The sequence below is a fragment of the Seriola lalandi genome, unplaced genomic scaffold (assembly GCF_002814215.2).
Source record: "Seriola lalandi dorsalis isolate HSWRI2012SDOR001 ecotype SW California unplaced genomic scaffold, Sedor1 jcf7180002054958, whole genome shotgun sequence".
NCBI lineage: Eukaryota > Metazoa > Chordata > Actinopteri > Carangiformes > Carangidae > Seriola > Seriola lalandi.
The window spans coordinates 426704-448822 of NW_019525509.1; the positions used below are offsets into that span (position 1 = coordinate 426704).

Genomic DNA, 22119 nt, shown 5'->3' on the forward strand with positions numbered 1-22119 from the left:
GAAGAAATCAGTGACCACATGGTGTGTGAGGGATTGTGTGAGTAACATTCATCCTCACAGTTTGTTTAGTGTATTGTCTGAGGGTAAAGCCAAACTAAAAGGAAGGTGCTCATCATGTCATCTGTTTGTCATTGCTGTCAAACCCAGTAACCTCTTCGAACCTCTGCTTTCCTGTGCAATATGATTCATGATTTTCTTTCACCCTTCAGTCTCAAATGAGTCTTAACACCTCCAGAGTACGCGTAGCTTCCCCTCCACTGCCTCACCAAGTGACAGGGGAAATCACAGCACATCATCCTACAGCATTTTTCAACCGGTAAAGTGCACTATTGATTTTGTTGTCCTCACACACCGGACTGTTCCCTATCCCCCAGATTTTTGGCAGCGAGCCCAGAGAGGAGGAGACAGAGGTTTGTTTCGTGGACATCGCATATGATGAGATCCCCGAGCGCCACTACAAGGAGTCAGAGGTGCGGCGGGCCAAGTCACTGACCTCAGGATACACTGTCATGTTTGTGTGTATGTGTGTGTGTGTGTGTGTGTGTGTGTGTGTGTGTGTGTATGTGTGTGTGTACAGGAGCAAAGAATGAATGAATACTTGCACACATGGGAGAGAAGGGGGAAGGCAGAAAGAAGAATGAAGGGGGTGGGGGTGTAATTTATGTGCAGATAAACAGAGAGGTGTGTTATCTCTCCCCAGCAGTGCCAGCTCATTTTTGACCACCAGCTGGTCATCTACCTCCTGTGAGTGATGGAAGGGAGGGAAATTAATGTTTATGTGTGGGGGAGGGAATGGACATTAGCTGTGGTGATATGGCATTTGTGTGTGTGTGTGTTTGTGTGTGTGTGTGTCTCTAATAGGGTGTGATGGTCATAAAATACTGGGCTATTAATAATCAAGAGGGGTCATGACAGCACTGCAGTGCTGTTTTATTATTGACACCCCTGCTTACACACACACACCTCCCACTGAGCTTTATGCTCTTTTGCTTTTATCCACGAGAGCTAAGGATAGCACCTAAATGCTGTCCAGAGCTAAAAGTGGATGTCACGTGGCTGATGTAAATATCATTTGATTTAAAGACAGATGTGTTTAGAGTCACCAGACTCACACCTCACTGCACAACAGAGATCAGCGTCTTACATGGATGATCGACTGTTTGGCTAACAGCATTTGTATATTTTTGCTTTAAGTACTGGACGTCATTCCACTTTCCTAATTTGAATAAAAGACATTCAGTAAAAAACAAATAAGGAAGCGTTGCAGGGATCCAACAGCAATGTAACTCAAAGCAGGCTCTCCTGAACACAGTTAGTTAGTCAGCGTCCACAAGAAAGGGAATAAATTCCCCAAAAAGTCAAAGCCCTCTGGCTCCTTCAGTTAAAACGTTAAAAAGCATTTATTATAGCAAATGATTAAAAACCAAGACCAAATGGCATTGACTACATCAGGGTCAAACAATCACACAGACAAGTGAATTGAGTACAAGCACACACCATCTCCGCAACCATATCCCGCTTCCTCATTACACCTGTGCTCAATACCCGATGAACGTAAATAATAGTAATGAAATATACTGACATACATATTTTCTTGAAATCAAGCAATACCAGTAAATACTGGTGGTTTGTTTGTTTCTTTTTTGACCTTCCTTTGTATAATAATAATAATAATTCAAATTGAGACAAAAGCGACAGAAATAATTTCTCTCTTTTTTAACAGTGTCAATAACACCATGTTGTTTATAGAGGAAGAGGAAATACTTGTGGATCAAACAGTAGATTACAACTGCACAACACAAACATCTAATGGCATAAATACATACAAAAAAAGGGGGTAAAATACACATTTCATACTCTTTCCTATAGCTTGTGATGATATTAAAATAAATTTTTGACAGCCACAGGTACCTGTAGTGGTACCACTTGCTTCATTTCATTTATTTATTCATTTTTCATTTTATGCCTTTATTAGATAATGATAGTGGAGATATGACCAGAAACGAGAGAGAGGTCACTGTTATGGTACATGGTTGACATTTTAAGCCATAAGCTATGGGGGCACACCGATAACTGCACTGATTTGATCCTGATGTCATTCTTTTGCATCCACTGTCACATTTTGTGATTTACTTTTTGTGGAAAATGTAAAACTGAATGATTAGTTAGAGGTTTGGTGTACACAGAGTTACACTGTGGTATACAACACTTTATAAAGGCTCTATCACAGGGAAATATTGGAATTTGAAACCGGTGCAGAAATATCAAGTAAAATATCCTGTGATCTGATATTTATATGTAACAGATGTGTTTAAAACAGACCAAGCAATCCTCATCTTTCCCTTCTTTGTCTGCCAAGAAACATAATGACATGTTTTATGCACAGTCGAATGCAACAGGCCTCTACCATCTCCACTGCAAGTGCTCTCCCAGCAGGCATGGAGAGAGTTGTGTATCACTCCCGCACACACTCTGACACAGTCAGACACATGACCCTAAGACAAATGAGCACAACAGCATAATTAGTCTATAGGGAGCAGTGATTAATGCATGTAAAGTTTGTGATTAGAGACTCCCCCTGTGTTGCCTTGTGGCTGTACTTTACACGAGGCTTGTAATAAATGCAGGTGATCCTGTCCTATAGGCAGGGAGGGGGAAATTAATGTGAGTGTGTGTGAGTCTGTGGGTGAGAGAGAGACAGAGAGAGAGAGAGAGAGAGAGAGAGAGAGATAAATGGCATGAAAACAACATTTAATTAGGTACTGGTTAAAAAAAAGTTTAAACATTTTTAAGATGATTTTTGTTGATCATGCAAAGCTTATGAGAAATAACAAAGCAAGATATTGTTTCCCTAATGAGGAATTTCTAAACCCGCTGTCTCATGGCCTTGTAGGACCTGCGCTATTTTAAATCAAAGAAGACTAGCCGAGGCTCCCTGCAGGAAGGATGGATCAACACACAAGACCCCATCATGTGCTCCTACAAACTGGTCACAGTCAAGTTTGAGGTCTGGGGCCTGCAAACACGTGTGGAGCAGTTTGTGCACAAGGTCAGGATATAAAAAGGTCTTTTAAAAGCCAAACTTTTTAACCCATGTGGATCGTTGTCATTGCCAGAGGCGCTTCATTTTCTGTTGGCCATGAACCAAGTCAGCCCTCTACAACATCTGCCCTGTTCACTCTCTACTTATTGCCTTGCACCTCCTCTTTTTACCTTGGCTGCAGAGTTTATTCTTCATATCTCCTATTTCCCAAAGCCATTTCACCTAGCCCTCTAAAGCATCTGTCCCTGGGGTGAACTGTCCCTGTCCTCTCCTTGCCCGAGGCGCACACACACACACACACACACACACACACACACACACACACGCAGGGCCATTACTCGCATCTTAACACCAGGAGTGACTCATATTATCACATTCCTCCAGGGGTGAACAGAAACATTTAGAACGTAGAAATGTTATAAATCTCTTTTTGGCCTTCAGAGTTAACTCGTTCTCATATACATCCTCTTTTCTTCAACTTCTTTCCTGCCTCTGTCCCTTCTCTGCCTTTCTGCCTCTGTCATCTTGCCTCTTATACTTTCTTTTCCTCTATTTTTTGTGTAATTCTGCTCAGGTGATTCGAGATGTCCTGCTGTTAGGACACAGGCAGGCCTTTGCCTGGGTGGATGAGTGGATCGGTAAGTGTCTATTAGTGAAGGCGATGGCTCAGGAAACATTGTTTGTAACTCATCCTAAGATTGCAGTATTTATTTATTTTTTTTAACTGTTTGCTGTTTCACCCTGTTTAAAATTTCATGCCAGTGAAGCATCTTTAAAATGAATGAGGCTGTCTAATTTAATATCTCACCTTGTGGTGGTATTGAAGACACATAGATGAGTTATCCATTTCTATGGAAAACTATTTGATGATTCAATTCATACCTCCACTAAGCCATTATTATTTCAATTTCTTCCCAGCAACTGTGCTACAGGAAACCTGTAATATATGTCTTGATTATTGGGTTTGTAATAGCTGCTGCAATAATAGATGCTCTAATGTAACCATGTATTTACTCAGGAGCACACTAGGTATTGGATTTGGACCGCTCTGTGTGAACCCTCTCTGATCTTTCTGTTCTGATGTAGCTCTCTGTTTGAAGAATCCCTGGTTAATATAGGTTTCAGCAGAGTTGTCAGTATAATCGATTGTGAGATCAGAGACTCAGCATGTTCCAAGCAATTTAGCATAAATATGGCAAAAGAGACCATTTTTATAGGCCAATATAAAGACCGTGAAGACATGTTTAAATGGTTCTTTGAAAATAGGACACTGGGCTACTGTAGGTTTCTCAGAAAGCCTCTTAAATATATGTCATAAACATCTTTGAGACAAAACAGCATTCCTTTGATTTAGTGCATACGCCCAATAAGATCAGGTACCCCCATTGACACTACCCACCGTTTTCCCAATATGTTCTTATGGATGAAATAGAAACATTTTTTTCATAGCTGTCAATTTTTAAGTTGCTTTGATCAAGTTTACATTTGTTCTCTAGTGTCTCTACTGCCACTTGCAGAAGCAGAAGCTGAACGTTTCAACTTTTATCCATCACTTTTAGCTAACTACTTCAAATGCTACTACTTCAAATAAAACCCGTTCTAACCTGTTTATCCCTTAGGTGTTTATTTAGATGTTTCAATTATTAATACATTACTTTTCATTTTCTATTTCAACCATTTATCCATTATTTTTATTGAACTGTCTCAACCAATTACAGCTGACTGAGGTTGATGGGCAACTTACTGGTTTTTGTAAATATTCTTAAGATCAGAATTATTTTTCCGGTCACCAACACAAATATATATTAACAGAAGTAACCCTGGGAATCACTGTTCTAGGACAATCTCTGACCCGACAGAGAATAGACTTAGACACCTACGAATACTTCCTGCTCTTACTTTTCATTAAATAACAATAACTGGACTGTTAAATAGTATAATCATATCCAATCTACATTTCATTTCTTAAACAATCAACTATTTTCATGTTAATCATGACATATTGGACAATGTTTCACTGCTTTCTGTAGAATTCAATTATGAACCTACTCAGCCTCACAAACTAAACAGTTCTCTTTTCTAAGTCTGTAATTCCTCCATCCCAACAGAAATGACCATGGAAGAAGTAAGAGAGTATGAGCGCACCACACAGGAAGCCACCAACCTAAAGATTGGCTCCTTCCCCCCTGCCATCTCCATCTCCGAGACCCCCCTACCATCCAGCACCCGCAGCGGTCCTAACAGCGCACCATCCACTCCTCTGTCCACTGAAGCCCCCGAGTTCTTGTCAGTGCCAAAGGAGCGTCCCAGGAAGAAGTCAGCTCCAGAAACCTTGACCCTGCCTGATCCAGGCCGCAGGGATTCAGTCTTCAAGCTGCCAAGCTTTTTCTCCTGGAACTCCAGTCCACAGCCAGAATGAGAGCAAGGCTGTGCCACTGGTGAACGCCCTCAACCTGTGGATCAGTGGAGGAAGCCTCCCCAGCACATCCCACAATACCCCCTCAACCAGCTGAAGTGAAGGTGACTTTTCACGGTCCTGGCGACCCCAGCCCCCTCAGCAGACTCGCCGGTGTTACAGCAAAGCCCACAGCTCTCAGGCTACCTTTACAGGTATCGACAGGCAGTCTGATCACCACAGCAAAAAGCCCTGTGAGGTCTGAAGGTATAGTGCATCCCTTTGAGAGTCTAACAAAAGCAGCTGGAGGCTACTCATTCTTCTCTCCTCCTCAGAAAACAGCCAGCCAGCACCATGCATCAGACAGTATGGAGTCCAATTAGTCAGATTGAGTGTAGCATACATTCCTGAAAATATTTTATCCCGCGAAACATCACCTTGTTTTCATCCAAACTCAGGGTGTGTTGACAAGATATGTTGAGATTCAGTCACTGCACATAAACTTTACATGTACAGAATTTGTTTTTTCCACTTTAAAGATCGGAGTCTCTGGCCTTGTTGACTGGAGCTTGTGGTTTGACATATCTATATATGTGGTGGGGACAGATTCTTTTTGGCCACTGTATCAGTTGAGTATTATGGTTTTCACAGTCAGGTGTAAGGTGATTGTTGTATTCTTGTATATACAGTACAGTATGGACATCAAATAACCAGTAAAATGTCAGTGCTTCAAAAAGAATATCATATCCAGTGATGCTGCTGCTATGAAATGGCTTGTGTATGTTAAAGAACATGGCTTTCTTCAGGTCTCTATCTTCTTTAAGTGTTTATTTATTATAGTGAGTTCTGTCAGCCATGATGTCTGTAAACGACTTATGTAATTGCATGATTTTGACCGCAGAGGCTGCTTTTTAATATTTGTGAATTAAATGTTTCGTTATCTCTCCCTCATATTTGATGTTGTGTTTTAACTGAGTTTCTACAGACTGGTAATGTGGTTTGTATGTCGTTTTGCTGCTTTATTCATTTCAGCTGTATCATTTGTAGTCATACTGTTGATGGGTTTTGTATTCAGTGAAATTCATTTAATTAAATACTGTTGTATCCATAATTGTGTATGGTAACTTTGTGAAACCATTTGTTTGAATGGAATCAACAATAATAAGTAAGTAAGTAAAGCTCTTAACTCAAAGTAGTTAATATGATTATGCCAAAAGTATTTATTCAAATTTTAGAGATGATGAAGTGCTCATACATAGGCTACTAGATATTCTTATTTGTAAGACTAGTTTGAAGGATTTAGGGCCAGATTAATAAAATTGTATAGATTCAGGATAAGGACAGAAATATGTACACAATTCTTTCAGATGTATAAATCTGTGTGTATGCCCATTTCTGTTTTATAATTGTAGATCATCATTGTGGAGCTGGACATACTGTACATTGGAGAGTCTCATTTCTAGTGCCACAGTTAGCCATAAGTGGATGTAGAACCACCTTTAAAATTTATTGCATATTGACACTTGCATGTTCAAAGACAGAAACATGCCGAGGAGACCACTTTAAGTGCCTGTAGTGTTAATGGTTTTGCATTTTTATATAAATAGTTGCATGTCTCATGCTACTGTCATGATACAACATATAGGTTGTGAATATTTAGTATAAAAAACACACAGGAAGCATCAATAAAGTTATCACAATACCTTAAGTAAAAACACTTGCTAATTTCATAAGTTATCTTTTTTTGGGGGGGAGGATAATGAAGCATTGTTTTACTTCCACACCAACATATCATGTTAGCGTGTCAAGTACTACTCTTGTAGTCTTTTTAAATTCAGATTGTACTAGTTCTGTATATGAAATTCACTGCCACTGGATATCACACTACAACCAGCATCTTAGACCAAATCAAATACTTAGTCTGCCACATCTGACATCTTCTTGTTCTCAGCAATGTGTTATGAAGCCCTGTGAGAGTAGCCAGTAAAGACACAACAAGATGCACAACTGTGTAGTTGCCCTGTGTACATGAAAGCCAACATAAAACAAGCCAGCCACAACCATTAGCCCATGCTAGCATTGCGGTGATATGCTCCACGGCAAAGCTGGCAGTAAGCCAGCTAGCGATAGCAACATTCGTTAGATACTATGAGCACAAAAGTATAACTGTATCACAACTGATGTATCAGCATAAACCAGCAAGACAGGGAGTAGGTTGCAATCCTTACCTTTGGTGAAGTCCAGTTGGCTATCCCTTCCTCGATTATTTCTAATCCTTTAGTCCGTGTGAGTCCACAGATAAGAAAAAAATCAGACGGGTTTTCCAAGTCATGAATATTGTCATGTGAAGTCCACTGCTGACTGTGGAATTACTTCATTTTCAGTGCACTCATCTCCACATTTCTGCCTTTTCCTCCTTCTGACTGTCCGGCAGTGGCTATGATTGTTTTCCTGCTCCATTCTAGATTGCAATGGTGGATTGGTCCGTCATCTTCTTGTTCAAGATCGAACTCTGGGTCAAACTGATAAAACAGAACCGACGCCATTGTAATAGCCACAGACGTTTGTTTACACATGCTAGAAAGTAAGACCTGAGTGGAAGTGGAAGCCCGTTCTTAAACTAACCAATCAGAACCCAGTGTGCTCTGATTGGTCAGAGGGAGGCGGGTCTTAAAGAGCCGTTCCAGACAAAGGGTGATGAGAGCATAGTAACCTGTGGGCCGCGGCCAAATCTAATGACAAGTAAATGGCAAGTATTTGCAAAACTTTTTAAATAGTTTTAAAACATCAAACATCTGCCCACCCTTAGCCAGATTCTGCTCAAGGTTTCTTCCTGTTAAAAGAAAGTTTTTCCTTGTTGTCATGTACATGCACATGGGGGAATGTTGGTCCTCTGTAGTATGAGTAGATTTAGACATGTTTTATATGAAAAATACCCCAAGATAACTTCTGTTACGATTCGGCTTTATAAAAATACAATTTTTACTTCATAATTGACTTCTAGACTGGTGTTGTATTTTCTAGCAAGAATAAAACTTCCTGCATTTTTTTTTCCAGAACAAAAGCTTATGTCTACAAATGTACAACACACAAACATAAAAAAAACATGGTATGCCTAAAATTGAGCTCTACTATACAACTGTGATATTTAATATAATTGCATTCCTGAGGAGCTTTGCCTCTCAAGTTCCAGGGCAATGCAGGCAAACTAAACTTTGGGTTTCCCGTGCTAAGCAAGTCATAATGCACTTTTACCAAAGTTAAAGCTACTATATATACACCTTTTGTAAAACAGGTGTGTGTCACACTGAAGTCAAAGTCATGTGACTGTGTATACTATAGTTCATCCTTCATTACTGTATAATTAATCATGTACTGTAAGACAAAACATGCACAGGATTATCCTTCTAAAAACTCACTAGTATTCTCATATTGCAGCATAAGTCCACGCAAAAACATTAATTCAAATAGATTAGACAACACAGAGCTAAGTCTTTATAAAAATGTTTATTTTAAAAATAATTACCTATATGTAACAGTGTTGGACACAGACACATCGGCACAAACTCTTATTTAGCAGTGCATTTGGCCTATAATCAAGAGAATACTCTTGTCCACCACAATACAGAATATAGTCAATATTAAATGTTCATCATGTCTTTGCACAATAACACACACAACCCCAGAGGTAACTGTCAAGAAAATGTGAGTCAACAATAACAAAGTTGACTTGTTAATAATAATCAGAGCTTAAAATGTGCAAAGTTCAGTATGAGCAAAAAATGTTAATATGACATTTACTGTATCTTTTAAAAGCCAGCATCCATAAACCTTAAAAATCCCAGGACAAAATATTAAATACATTTAAAATAAATTCAATGCTTATACAACAACAGGTGTAATGACAGCACAAAAAAAGTAAAGTAAAATGATGTTACGTTTTCCAATCCTTATATGTAAACACAATAAAGCCACCACCAAATATCGACCAGTTGATACGTTTGTTAAGTGTAAAGAACAAAGCATATGTGCGTGATTTTGCCATTGTTTCTTTTTTTTTCTTCATTATCTTTCTTCTAGGTCTTTGGTGAGGTCTTTTGTTCTCTCTCTCGCTCCTTGAGGTTATGCATGGCATTGAGGAAAAATTCATACCAAAAAAAAGTGAAGCCTGTTGACAGCGCAGCCTTCACAAGGCTGGGCGAGAGGCCTTTAAAGAAGCCTCGGACGCCCTCTTCTTTGGCTATTTGAACCATGCAGTCCACCAGGCCTCTATAACTGCGCACCTGCACATCAGACACAAGAGATCACATTAGAAGGATTAAACATTAGACCCAAAATATGTGCTCCAAAAACATGAAAGATGCTGTAGAGGAGCTTACCTGTCCAAAGTGAACTCTGGCTGTCTCAAACCCCCCCACCTGCAGTCTCTTCTTGAAGAGGTCAAAGGGGTACGTGATTGTTTTGCTGATCATCCCAGCTCCACTGCCACAGACCAGGCTTCTCAGGCCTCCTTGAAGAACATCAAAATGTGAGTACTGCATATGTGTGCTCTAATGTGCAGGACCAGAAACTTGAGCTCCACTGACCTCCTGACTTTCCAGCGTTGGGCGGTGGAGCCAACAGCTTCTTGAAGACATTGTAGAAGAAGAACTGCAACCCAGCGTAAGGAAAAACCGCCATGAGTGTTGGACACAGGCCGCGGTAAAAAGTCAGCCCTCCCTCTGAGCGGCACATGGTAGACACAGCATGTCGCAGGTTCCTGTACACCTGAGAAGACAAATGAGGCATAATCGCATGGTTTCAGCACTAGGAATCACAACATTACATACTGGGCAATATCTAATTTTTGTCAGTACATCTCAGCAGTACAAAACGAATTAATTAATGCTCCCTGGACATAGATAAGCAGCATACAATTGATGGATGGATTAACCAATTAAAAATGATTTGTTCATTTAAAGTTTTGCTGAAAGGGCTGATCAGCCTCCTGTGCGCACAATCCACTGTCACAATGATCCCAGTTTATAGGTGTGTAACGTCTCCTGACGGATGTAAAGACATTTTAAAGCAAACATTACTGTCTAAAGAGGACAAGGGAAAATATTTAAGTCTTTTGTTACTTAAACTTAAGACTTTTTAAGACCTTGTAAGGGCCTTCTTTGAGGACACTGAATTCAATGCTTTTTAATAATTGAATGCACAGCCTGCTGATCCCCTACAATAAGCATCAGAACCCCTGTTTTTAAGTTTATCTAAATAATTGACCATACATGGGAGCAAAAACATACCCACTCTGAGTCACTTAGGCTTCTCAAATGATAAGAAAAAAAAATGATATTAAAATAATGAAATGTGGGTAGTTGTCTCCAGCAAAGGTAAACTGGACCACACAACATTTTCTTTACTAACTTTCATTAGGTGCACAGAAAGACATGGCCAAAGAAATACAAGGTCTTAGGGAAAATCAGTCTGTCCCACCAACACTTACAACGCTGTCATCTCAGTGCCTTGCATTGAACTGAACAGAGCGCCAAATGTTGCAGTGGCGTGTCCTACCTTGGGCTCTCCCTGAGCTGCAAAGCGTGTGCGCAGTGTGTCCAGAGGCTGGCAAACCACTGTAGCAGAGCAGGCAGCCAAGCCGCCACATATAAAGTGAACTCCTGCCGTCTGGCTGTCATACGGTGTCGACTTGTGGACCACCTCAGTCAGACACTCAAAACTGGCAAACTGCAAAGCACACATACGCAAATAAGCACATCTTGTTAATAACGGGGATCTTGTTATTAGGAGAGTTTTGTTGAGTTTGATTGTTTGCGGGAGCAGGCAGTTTAAAGACTCCACCTGGACGGCCCCGAAGCCGATGGAGAGGAGCTGTGCCGGGATGTGCCCTTTCCAGAAAGCAGAGAGTCCCTCCTCTGAATGAATGCAGCAAGCTGCCTGAAATAACCCTGAGTACTTCCCCTCTGGCCTCTGTGATGACACTCGCTCAATCTGCAGCTGGTGGGGGAGAGAGATACTGATGAACATACAGGAGTGTCAACACCGCATTAGAGCTTTCTTCAGTTATTACAGTTGTGTTGCAAACAATCGCTCCTGCAAAGAAAACTTGTATTGAAGTAGACTGTCACTACTTGTGTGGGTCACTTGTCTACCTCTACCAACCTACCTCTAAATACAATGCAAACACTATTGATGGCATTTTCAACATAACTTTTGATGATTATTCAGTTGCTAAGATGAGACATTTCGAGCATGGATGGTAAACCAACCAACCACTGATGAAAGAGCTACAATATAATATGTGGCAAATCTGTTTTCCATATCAGACCATGAAATATAATTATATATATATATACATCGTATTGCCTACACTTTGTCAAAGTTTTGAGCTACAACTACATTTTCCGTGTACATCTCATTTTTAGGAGTTTGGAGCACAACTATCACTAGGTAAAGTATTTGAGAGACCTGTTTCATCATCTGCTGCAATCTATTAACACTAAACACTATGAAATATCATTATTGGATGTGGTCACAGGTAGTGATGCAAGGCATTTTGCTTTCATTCAAACACATTCAAAGTCTGTATGAATCCTCACTGAGCTGTCTTCTTGCAGCGGTGAGTCCCAACCACTTCCACAAAGAGAAAGTAAACAGCTACATCGTTACCTGAAATCTGATTTTAAGGACGTCAAACGGGCTGATGAGGGCTCGTGTGACCATCCCAGCGGCTGATCCAGCCAGAGCTGCCTCCTCTGGGGAGAGAGCTGTGCCCTGAGCCCCGGGGTCATACCCCACCATGTCTCCACAACCTCAGGGTCCCGTTAACACTGCAGACAGAGATAAAGGATCATTTATGCTGTAATGTTAATGTAAGCTTTTATTCAGTGGCAAAACCCCGAAATATTAAAGTGTACAACTGACAAAGAGAAGAATGGTACTTCAGTTTTCATGTGTTGAAGTTAACAAATTATTTAATTAGTATTTTTTCTGATTTCTCCACTTTTATACATCAGTGGTGTAAGAAGTATTCTAAGCCTTTGCTTAGGTAAAAGTAGAAATACAACAATGTAAAAGCCTCCATTACAAGTTAAAGTCCTGCATTTAAAATTGATATGACTTAATTAGAAGTCTTAAGTATTGGCAACAAAATGTACTCATAATGAACAATGGTCCCTTTCAGAGAGTTTCTTTATTATATATAAAATATGTTATTGGAACATAATTTTAATGTTGCAGCAGGTCAATATAGAGCTGATGTGCCCTGCTTTATATACTGCTGGGTAGTTTCATCAGTGCCAATTAATAATATTTTACAAAATGATCATAAAATCTTGATCTGCAAAGTGAACAGCTGTCACGTTACAAAATGTAAAAACCAGAGCTCTGGGTCCTGATTATATGTGAATTTGTCGTGTCTTGTAAGCCCAGTCAGTGTTGGCATGACACAGTATATTATCAATTTCATTCATTAACGTGTTTTTTTTTTTTCGAGGCTGTGCAGAAGTTAGTGGCACAACATTCTTGATGAACGTTTCAGATACTGTAGTTGACACCAATATTGTCAAAACATTCATACATAGACAAAAATCGAATTGTCAAGAATAATATGATATAATATTAATAGAAATAAGCATGAAATGTTATAAAGACCAGATAAAGTAGCAGCTACGACATGTAGAGGACACGCTAACATTGGGACCTTGAGACATAAGCTATGTTAAAAACAACAGAGCATCTATTTTGTTTGTCCCGAGGCTCAGCGCTGCGACAGAGAATCAAGTTCTTACCTTGTAGTAAAATTGCGTCATAAATACAATTACACAACAGGACTAGACCCGGACTAACACAATTCAACATTATCTGGATAATATCAGACTCCCATCGCACGCCATGGACTGCAGATATTACTTCCGGGTTAGATGGAAAGTAACTACTCCTGTCAAAGAAGAAATATCTCGGCAAGATGTTTCACGGCATCACCACCAACCGTCTGTTTATATCCATAGCACGCCCACCACGCTGTCGAAATTTTAAACTTATTTTGAATGTCGCTACCGGAAGTATCAGTGTGATATTGTGTGTGACTTGACAAATACCGCCTCTAATGGTCATGTTCAAAGTCATTTCTCAAACTTCTAGTTTTGACCTTTTCATCAAGCTACTTGATTATAAACAAATTTAACCACTCTGTCAATTATAGCCTATCCAACAAAAACACTGTTTGCAGAGAATAAGTAAACACTAATTGTTGTAATTGCTGGTGGAAAAGCTCTACACTTGTTTTGGAGCCTCTATTTGCGATCATATTTTTTGTTGATTTTTCAATTCTACCTGTTTGGTTTGATGTCTGTAGCTTGAACCAAAACAGTACTATTTTATGAATAAATCTTTTGTCATTTTGGCAAAATTTAATGTCCACCAGTAAATTATAGCCTATTACTACAAAAATAATGTTTTCAAAAAATAAACAAAAAAATAAAACAAACCACAATATACATACACATATCTTCTGCACTCTACCTGCACAATGGCTATATCAAGTTGGAGATCATTTTCTTGGGGTTTTATGTATTCATTCTTGTTTATGTTATCTTTTTTGTTTTGTTTTGTTTTTTTGTTTTTTTAATTTTTAAATTTTTTATTTAGGCTATTTTAATCATTATTGTTTGTCTTGTATTAAAACACTTGTTTTTAATGTATTGACCGGAAGTCTTATTAGGTTATTGTGTCTATATTAATGCCGGCCACAACACCATCAACATCAAATTAGGCACAATGGTATAATAATACATCCGGGTACAACCTTCAAAATAATGGTTTAATGTAAAACACTGATGTAGTTGCGCACTATGACCAAGAGAGGGCTGAAAAAAATACACATGAACACTTCTTCACCGGCAACAGAACTGTATCACAGAAAGGCAAAGAAAAGATGTGTGGTGTGTTATACAAATAAATCAACAATGAACAAAAACAGACCTGAAAATGAGCCTTAAGTCGTATGCAGAATAGCGTACAAAAACTTGCAGTGTACACTTTCAAAATAATACTTCAACAATCAAAAGTAGTGTAGTTATGCTCTATGGCCACTGGTCGGCACCGAATGCTCATGATTATAAGCGTATGATTACCCAGAGATAAAACAGCATACAACTGCCTCACAAAAAAACGTTTCATACTCGGAAGAAGTGTGAAAAGGCGTTGCAAGTGCGAGAAAAGGGACATTCTCGCCAGCCGTCTTTTCGGTCATGATTACGTTGTTTTGATTAGGTGGACGACGGCAGGGATTCATCTTGGCTTGACACTCGAGCTTTGAAAGAATGCGTCGGGTAACGTCTACATCCACCCCAGAGACACCAGCTTAGATGTGAAGAATTGCTGTTAAATTGGTAAAATTCCCAACATTATTCTCGAAATGTAAGTTACTGATTAGCTCTGTCTTTTCTACTTGCTCAACATATAGTTTTCCCGTTTCTTTCTTTTGGCGGGCGACTGTAAATAAATGTGAGATTGGTATAAAACTTGACGCTAACTCGTATTAACGTTAGGTTTCTGCGAGGCATACACGCTAGCTAATTCACTGTTAGTTAACGATATTTATCAGTATGTTCACGAGAAGACAACTTAACTGTGTTAACGTTACAGTTACTCGTTAACCCGACAACAAACCGAATAACGTTACTCAAGTTGACGTTTAGCTAACGTTAGCCTCAGTTAACTACTTGTAATGGGTTTGTGGCTAACAAGCTGGTATTTAAGATATCGCTAAGTAAACGCATACTTTGTTCTTAGAGGTGGTGTCAGTTAAATCTGTTGATTAGGGGTATTGAGTGACCTTTTAGTTGACCCGAGTTTGCCCATGTAATCCCTCCTATCCCTCAGTGAATGAGCTGTGGGGAGCCGCCAGTTTGATGACAGTACAGGATTTTGTGGTTATTGTTCTTTGGTCTCTGTCTGTAATGCATTTTGTGCCCAAGCTTGAAGCAGAACCTTAATCTGTGTTTGGGAAAGGTCACATTTTGTTTGAAAACACCTGTCAAGTGTTTCATTGATATAAAATGCTAAAGTAAAAAGTGTTGTTTGATATTCACAGCTTGACAGCTCTCAAGTGTAATTTGGGTGCAGCCATCTAAAATGGAAAACTCCACTGAAGACTACAGGATCCAGTCATTTGACCTAGACACACAGGTTTTGCTGAAAACAGCCTTGAAAGGTCAGCATTTTACGCTACTGTTTTCAGCACCCAATGTGTGCTTGATGAACATCTCCAACAATCCTTTTGTAAATACATCTCTGTCTCTTTAGATCCAGGTTCAGTGAACCTGGAGAAGGTTTCCAACATCATCGTGGATCAGTCTTTGAAGGACCAGGTGTTCAGCAAAGAGGCAGGACGCATCTGCTACACCATTGTGCAGGTCGATACTTATGGCAGTTTGAGGGGCTGGTCGTCCATCACGTTAAACAGTAGATGTTGTAGTTTGTAGTTTGTTTAAGGCAGTGTGTACTGGCTAAGACAATGAGTGCCATGGAGGCAGAAGGATTTAAGAAACTAGAACAAGACTAAGATCTGATTGAGTCTTGTTAACCAAATTCTTAATCCTCTTACGTTATCAATGCCTAACACTCGAGCAACGGGCGGCTCTTAAGGCAGCTTACCTACATCACTGTGTTTCCTGACTTTTTGTCCATACTTCACCCTCTATGATCTGACCTGACTCTTGCTCTGTGTCTCTCTCTCTTGATTATGTCATGCAGGCTGAGGCCAAGCAGAGCAACGGAAACGTGTTCAGGAGAAACTTGTTGAATCGACTCCAGCAGGAGTTCAAGGGCCGGGAGGAGACCAGGGGGCGCTCGCTGCAGGAGTGGGTGTGCTATGTTACATTCATCTGTAACATCTTTGACTACCTCAAAGTAAGAGTCAGAGCAACTTTACTGTTGTTTTCTGTGAAGATATTTCAGACTTCATCATGTTGTCATGCTTTAATTATGAATTCAGAGCAGCATTGTTAAATTGCTCTGTATCAAAGTATCTTTAAAATGACTCGTGGGAATTTTCTTTTAGCTGTTACCTTGTGATGTCTTTGATTACATCTTGTGTAGTGGATTTAAATTTCCTAAAACTTCTCATAACCACTAATACTGTACCTGTGCTTCATCAATGTGTTATCTTTAACACCTTGCTTGGAAGTTTTGGCCCTAGTACATTTTCACATCAACTGGAACCTGACTCAGGTTTCATCCTTTACAATGGCATATTGTTTAGCCAGGTCAGTTTACTTGGGTTAACTGTGTGTTGACAGCCGACGCTTCTTTACTTATAATTATTGAAAGGGAAATTATAAACAAGGACTTGATGCAGTTGCCTTGCCTCAATATTTTTAACAATATTAACAATCAGCTGCTGTAAACACTCTCTATGTTCATCTTGACATTTAGGTGAACAACATGCCGATGGTGGCCCTGGTTCATCCTGTGTATGACTGTCTGATAAGACTGGCTCAGCCAGATGCTCTAATGAATGAGGAAGAGGTAAGGAAGAGCTTGTGTTTATTTCTCCTTTTGTTATTTACATTTGATTTAGTAAAATGATCGATACGTTAATAGACAATGTTACACTAGTCTTATAATAATACAATGGTATTGATATGCTAGTTGACAAATCTGTCCCATCTGAAAAGTTCCCTCTTGAATTTTCCTGTCAACAAACAAAAACTATTTACATTCAGTGTTAAACGCATTAAAACACATTGTATGTGTCCTTGAGGTCTAACAAACATTAGGAATGTTTCCTTCCTCATCCAACCTTTGCAAAGCTGAAGTGGTTCCAATCCAGCATTGTTTACACTTTTAGTTGATAAAAATACATTCATTCACTACCCAACGAAAAACAAATTAAAAGCAGATTTAAAAAAAACAACAACGTTCAACTTAGTTGGCATCTGTAACAATGTCATTTACAGTGTCTATAATAAAGTCATAATATTACATTGGGCGGACAGTTGTGAGATTTCCTCTCCCTTTTTACCTCAGTCACAGAGCAGTGAAGTGACACTGTAAAGACACGGAACCTGATTGGTTCCCCTGTCTGCGTTCTGAACACTGATTGCTTTGCAGATAGATAGACCTTACTGAAGTTAGAGAAATGACATTGAACATAAAACCTTGTTCTTTTTTCAAATTATATTTGTTAAAGAATAATTTCATGTATTTAAAGCATTTGACAACAGGGAATATTTCCTCCACCTCCCCCCCGCAGGTGGACTGCCTGGTGCTGCAGCTGCATCGCATCGGAGAGCAGCTGGAGAAGGTGAACGGCCTGCGGATGGACGAGCTGTTTTTCCTGCTGCGGGACGGCTTCCTGCTCCAGGAGGGCCTGAGCTCCATGGCCCGTCTGCTGCTGCTAGAGATCCTGGAGTTCAGGGCCGGAGGGTGGATGCTCAGCAGCACCGCCCACAAGTACTACTACAGTGAAATTGCGGACTAGGACAGTTGCAAGGACTAGGGTGCCAAGCAGCTTTTTGGCAGCTGCATTAGGAAACGTTCAAGCACCTTGGACACCTCTGCTTAGTCGCCACCAAGTCTAAAACCAGCAGTTTCACAACGGACAGCGACCCCTTCCAGGTAATCAGCGGAGGGTTTGTGAAGATGGCGGCTCATAGTGTAACGAGACTTTGATTTTGCTGGATTGTTCCCTGCGTTTGATAATATTACTGAGACATAGTGCCGTGGATGTGAAACGTGCAATAGTTCAAAGGAGCTGAAGTTCAGTTCGTGAGGTTTAGCCACATTCAGGAACACTTTGTTTTAAAGGAGTTTGTTTTAAAGTTTGATTACAGCTAGAGAAGCTGAAGATATTTTTTATGTTTTTTTAAAAAAATCTTTCTAGCATTCCTCTTTTGAGAAAACATTTCAACTTATTTTTTACCAAATCTAAAGGAGTTGGAAAAAACATTCCAGTCAGATGCAAGCTGATTTGGTCTTTGCTTTACCTTTTATTGTTGTGTGACCAATTTTTTAATTCATTGAAGATAAATATTATAAATATTTAGTTTAATATTTTATTGTAGAATTGAGTTTTACAAAAGGTTTGAGTTGCAGTTCAGAGGAATTTTCTGCCTAATTTTTCCTGTGGGATTCCTGTGTGACTGTTTCTTTGCCACTCGACATGTGAAGCTCAGATAAAACATTGTCTTAATTCAGGGATTTTCTTTTCTTTCTTTCTTTTTTTGTTGCAGCTCAACTTAAAAATAAAAGACCAAGAGTTTGGTTAGATTTCATATTTGAATTTTTCTACAGATAAATAGGTCAGATATTGAATTGATTTCTGGATTTACAAGTTTCATATGTAAACAAGTTGTGCCAATGTAACATGCACAGGATCATCCGAAACAGCTGATTTTGACAGAGTTTAAACTCTTAATTTGTAGTCAAGGTGCTTGGAGAGTAGTTAATTTCCACCCATTACATATATCCCATCGCATGAGCATTAAACTAGAGGAAAAGTATTTTGCATTTGAATTCAGGTTCCATCAGCACTGGCAAGGCTATGTAGCTGAACTCAAGTTTTACTTTGGAGTCTGTTGTTACATCTGTTTATTGTTTATTTCAGCGACAGCTCTGAGGTCTACAACCAAAGCTGTGCCTTGGAATCAGACACAAGCATAGGACAAATTTCATGTAGTTAAAATATGACACCTCTTTGAAATGACTTGATTTTGAAAACCTGTACCTGTAAAATGTAAATAAGTAAAGCTTTATATAAAGTTTGCTTTCACGGCATTCAGACAAATCAGCAAAACTTGAATTCCTAGAAAGAATTCTCTATTGTATTCTAAAATACAATTTGTAAAAAATGGTCAGGACTTAGGAAATTTTGTATATGTCCCAAAATCCTTTTTTTCTAGTAGTATTTGAAGATTTACACATACATTTTGGTATTTGTCACTACATTCAGACCAGAAATGGGCTCAACGATGTTACTGACTGCAGTATATGTTTCTGTATTTTCTTACCATGTTGCTACATTTTTACATCACTCAGTTCCATTTTTTATGGTTGGGTTGTACATTTAATGCAAATGTATTTGTTCCAATAAATCTCTGGAAGTTTTTCCTTTATCCAGTTCAATGTGTTTATTGTGTTTTGATTAACGATACAACTGAGCGCGACTGTTTATGGTACATGATACAATTTCTCAATGCAAAAAGTGACAGTAAGCCATGTTTATACACATTTCACTTCAACAGCACTTTTTACAGCATAGTCCTTCCACCAAAGGATTTTCATGGTGTTTACTATTTACATTTGCAGTTTCAGCGAAACAATGTGTCGCTGAATTTTCCACCAGCATCTGTCCAGTCTGTCAAAATGAGGGAACATTTGAATTGACAGCGTTTCAGTCCGGAGGGGGGGGTCTTTCTACCACCAGCGGTAATGGGCGTACGCTCTGTTGGATTCGGCCATCTTGTGCAGCTCATATTTCTTCTTGATAACGTTGCCCTCCTTGATGGAGGCTGCCATCAGTTCCTGGGAGAGTTTTTCATACATGTGCGTGCGTCTGTGTTTGTTGTTCTTGCACTCTGTGATCATCCATTTCATGGCAAGGAAGCGACGTCTGTTGTCTGTAAGAGGGATGGGTACCTGGGGGGGGAATACAGTTAAGACTTGTTTATGTTTTGTTGCCACATTTGTGCCAAACTTTTTTCTGAAGAACAAACTTCAGTGACTTATCACTGACCTGATAGAACTTTCCACCTTTCTGTATGCTGGCCAGCCCAACCACAGGCTTACAGTTGTCCAGAGCCTGGTGAAAGATGGCATAGGGGTTGCACTCAATCTTGTCCTTCTCACCCTCTGGAGCTTTGTGGTATTTTTCCACCTGTTTCCTCTTTATATTCTCCAGAGTCTGGGATAAAGAGTAATGGCAGCAATTAGTGCAGTATATTATTAGACCAACAGCAAATCTTTGAGCCTCACTTCAGAGACCAGACAGTGTCAAGATCTGTTTTTTTTTGTTTTACTTGTGTCATGATCGTCCTGGCCAAAATCTTGTCTCCATGTTTCATCATCATGTTGATGAATTTACTGAAAAGCAAAGACAAACATGATCAGCTTTGACTAAACAGGTGCTATGAGTGCTGCTCTCCCGCAGTAACCCGAGATTGTTTTACCTGAGGTCTGGGTCGTTGAAAACAGAGCTGGTGACTCCGCTGGTTGCTGCCTTGATAGGTCGAAGCACTTTGAGCTGCCGCTGCTCCTTCTCCTCAGCAGTCAGCTCTGCCTCTGGTCTGCTGTACACCTCCTTCCTGACCTCTGGCTCCAGATAGTATGGGTTATACCTGCTCCATCTTACCAAGAACACTCTGCAGACAAAGAACACACAAGGAAGTTTCATGAATAGTCTATTGGCAAAAAATGAATTGGCAATTTGGCAACTGAATATCTTTTGGTGTGGACTAAACCAGCAATTTGTCACCTGGACTTTGGGAGTTTGTGATGGGTATTTTTCACTTGTTTCTCACATTTTACAGACTAAAGACTAAATAGAGTGATTAGCCAATTAATCAAGAATCAAATTAATTAATGATGAAAATCATTATTGCACCCCTGTAGGACAGGGCATTCCTTTCCCTTTGATTTCATTATTATCTTATTATTGATTGATTACAATAATTGACATGCTTTAACAAGTTTCAAAACCATTCCAGTCCATAAACTGATTCATAAGTGATTAATTGTTTAAACCTCTATCTTTGAGTTTTGACTTGAAATGTGATGACTCCTTAGCCTGTAGAAATATGTGAAGGTCAAGTTATGCTGTGATGTGACATTTTATAGATAAAACAATTAGAGCTGCAATGAGGAGACCATTAATCGATTATTCTATTGGCAGAAAATTTATCAACAAATATTTTGGTTTAGAAGCTAGTTATCAGTTTAGTCATTTTTCAATTAAAAATATCAAATATTTGCATATAATGTGAAAATTTTCATTTCTTTGTTGTTCATGACACCAAACTGGATATTATTTGGGTTTTTGGACAAAACAAAGAGATTTAAAGATGTTACATTGGGCTGACTTTTTTTTTTACGAAACAAGTTATCGATTAATCAAGAAAATAATCGGCAGATTAATTGATTAACCTTACTGCAGACATTATGCTCTGCACTGTTAAAGTGATGGGAAAATGTTGCTATATTATACACGTTGACTAAATTATTAGACGGCTCATTACAAAAAAGACTGACGCTTAAGACATAATTGGATGTCATTGATATGAATAATGTAAATAATAGTTTTCTGCAGCTGAGGGTTAGGGTTAGTTTCTACTAATAAACCGCGAAGCGTTAAGTTACATTATCAGAGTTTTGATTCTGAATGGCAGGAGTTAAACGTCTAACATTAATATTAAACAGATATTTAAAGGTAGTTAACTGATATCTTTATAAATGTCATATTTACCTTGGTGTCCACGGTTTTAATAATCCTGACAGGGAGGCAGCCATCTTCACAATGTGAGTGTCAGTTAGGACCCCGGTTTAGTATTTCGTGCAGATGCCTTGGAAAAAAAATTAAATAAGTATTTTAAAAAAACAAAAACGACAGTGTTTCGTTCAGTATATTTTAATTTCAACATCAACGTGACTTTAGACTTTTTCAAATGTTAGATATTTTGTA

General features: G+C 39.2%; 4 protein-coding genes across 5 annotated transcripts in view; 2 read left to right on the forward strand and 2 right to left on the reverse strand.

Annotated features, from left to right (window-relative positions):
• pitpnc1a (phosphatidylinositol transfer protein cytoplasmic 1a) overlaps positions 1-6549 on the forward strand; it is a 46672-nt gene extending 40123 nt beyond the window's left edge. Inside the window, exons 6-9 of the mRNA XM_023395225.2 lie at positions 375-470; positions 2894-3049; positions 3618-3681; positions 5152-6549. Coding sequence (XP_023250993.1) covers positions 375-470; positions 2894-3049; positions 3618-3681; positions 5152-5462 — 627 coding nt within the window. The 3' untranslated portion in view covers positions 5463-6549. The remainder of the gene's footprint in view (positions 1-374; positions 471-2893; positions 3050-3617; positions 3682-5151) is intronic.
• A 2377-nt stretch (positions 6550-8926) lies between these two features.
• On the reverse strand, positions 8927-13345 carry slc25a19 (solute carrier family 25 member 19). The gene is given in 8 exon segments (XM_023395155.2): positions 8927-9548; positions 9551-9721; positions 9818-9948; positions 10025-10205; positions 10995-11165; positions 11280-11435; positions 12108-12268; positions 13229-13345. Coding segments are annotated over 7 exon segments (987 nt in total). The 5' UTR covers positions 12240-12268; positions 13229-13345; the 3' UTR covers positions 8927-9503.
• Positions 13346-14668: 1323 nt separating this feature from the next.
• Positions 14669-19568, forward strand: mif4gdb (MIF4G domain containing b). 2 transcript variants are annotated; one of them, XM_023395180.2, is made up of 6 exons: positions 14669-14830; positions 15535-15654; positions 15747-15856; positions 16197-16352; positions 16878-16970; positions 17698-19568. In XM_023395180.2, exons 2-6 carry the CDS (start codon positions 15576-15578, stop codon positions 17923-17925), a joined length of 666 nt encoding a protein of 221 aa, XP_023250948.1. In that variant the 5' UTR covers positions 14669-14830; positions 15535-15575; the 3' UTR covers positions 17926-19568. The 2 variants fall into 2 exon arrangements, with proteins under 2 accessions (XP_023250948.1, XP_023250947.1); XM_023395179.2 differs by having other exon boundaries at positions 14675-14858.
• Positions 19548-22000, reverse strand: mrps7 (mitochondrial ribosomal protein S7). The gene is made up of 5 exons (XM_023395178.2): positions 21904-22000; positions 20612-20803; positions 20462-20525; positions 20179-20346; positions 19548-20081 (listed from the first exon to the last, which is right to left on the reverse strand). The coding sequence occupies exons 1-5, from the start codon at positions 21945-21947 to the stop codon at positions 19860-19862; spliced, it is 690 nt and encodes a 229-aa protein (XP_023250946.1). The 5' UTR covers positions 21948-22000; the 3' UTR covers positions 19548-19859.
• Positions 22001-22119: the final 119 nt, after the last annotated feature.

Bases quoted from the DNA above. Each gene is read 5' to 3' on its own strand.
- mif4gdb (XM_023395180.2), top strand. From the start codon at position 15,576: ATGGAAAACTCCACTGAAGACTACAGGATCCAGTCATTTGACCTAGAC. The intron at 16,353-16,877 runs GTAAGAGTCAGA...CTTGACATTTAG, and splicing joins ACATCTTTGACTACCTCAAA to GTGAACAACATGCCGATGGT. The intron at 16,971-17,697 runs GTAAGGAAGAGC...TCCCCCCCGCAG, and splicing joins CTCTAATGAATGAGGAAGAG to GTGGACTGCCTGGTGCTGCA.
- mrps7 (XM_023395178.2), bottom strand. From the start codon at position 21,947: ATGGCTGCCTCCCTGTCAGGATTATTAAAACCGTGGACACCAAG. The intron at 20,804-21,903 runs GTAAATATGACA...CTTTGTCTGCAG, and splicing joins TTAAAACCGTGGACACCAAG to AGTGTTCTTGGTAAGATGGA. The intron at 20,347-20,461 runs GTAAAACAAAAA...TCTTTATCCCAG, and splicing joins CCAGGACGATCATGACACAA to ACTCTGGAGAATATAAAGAG.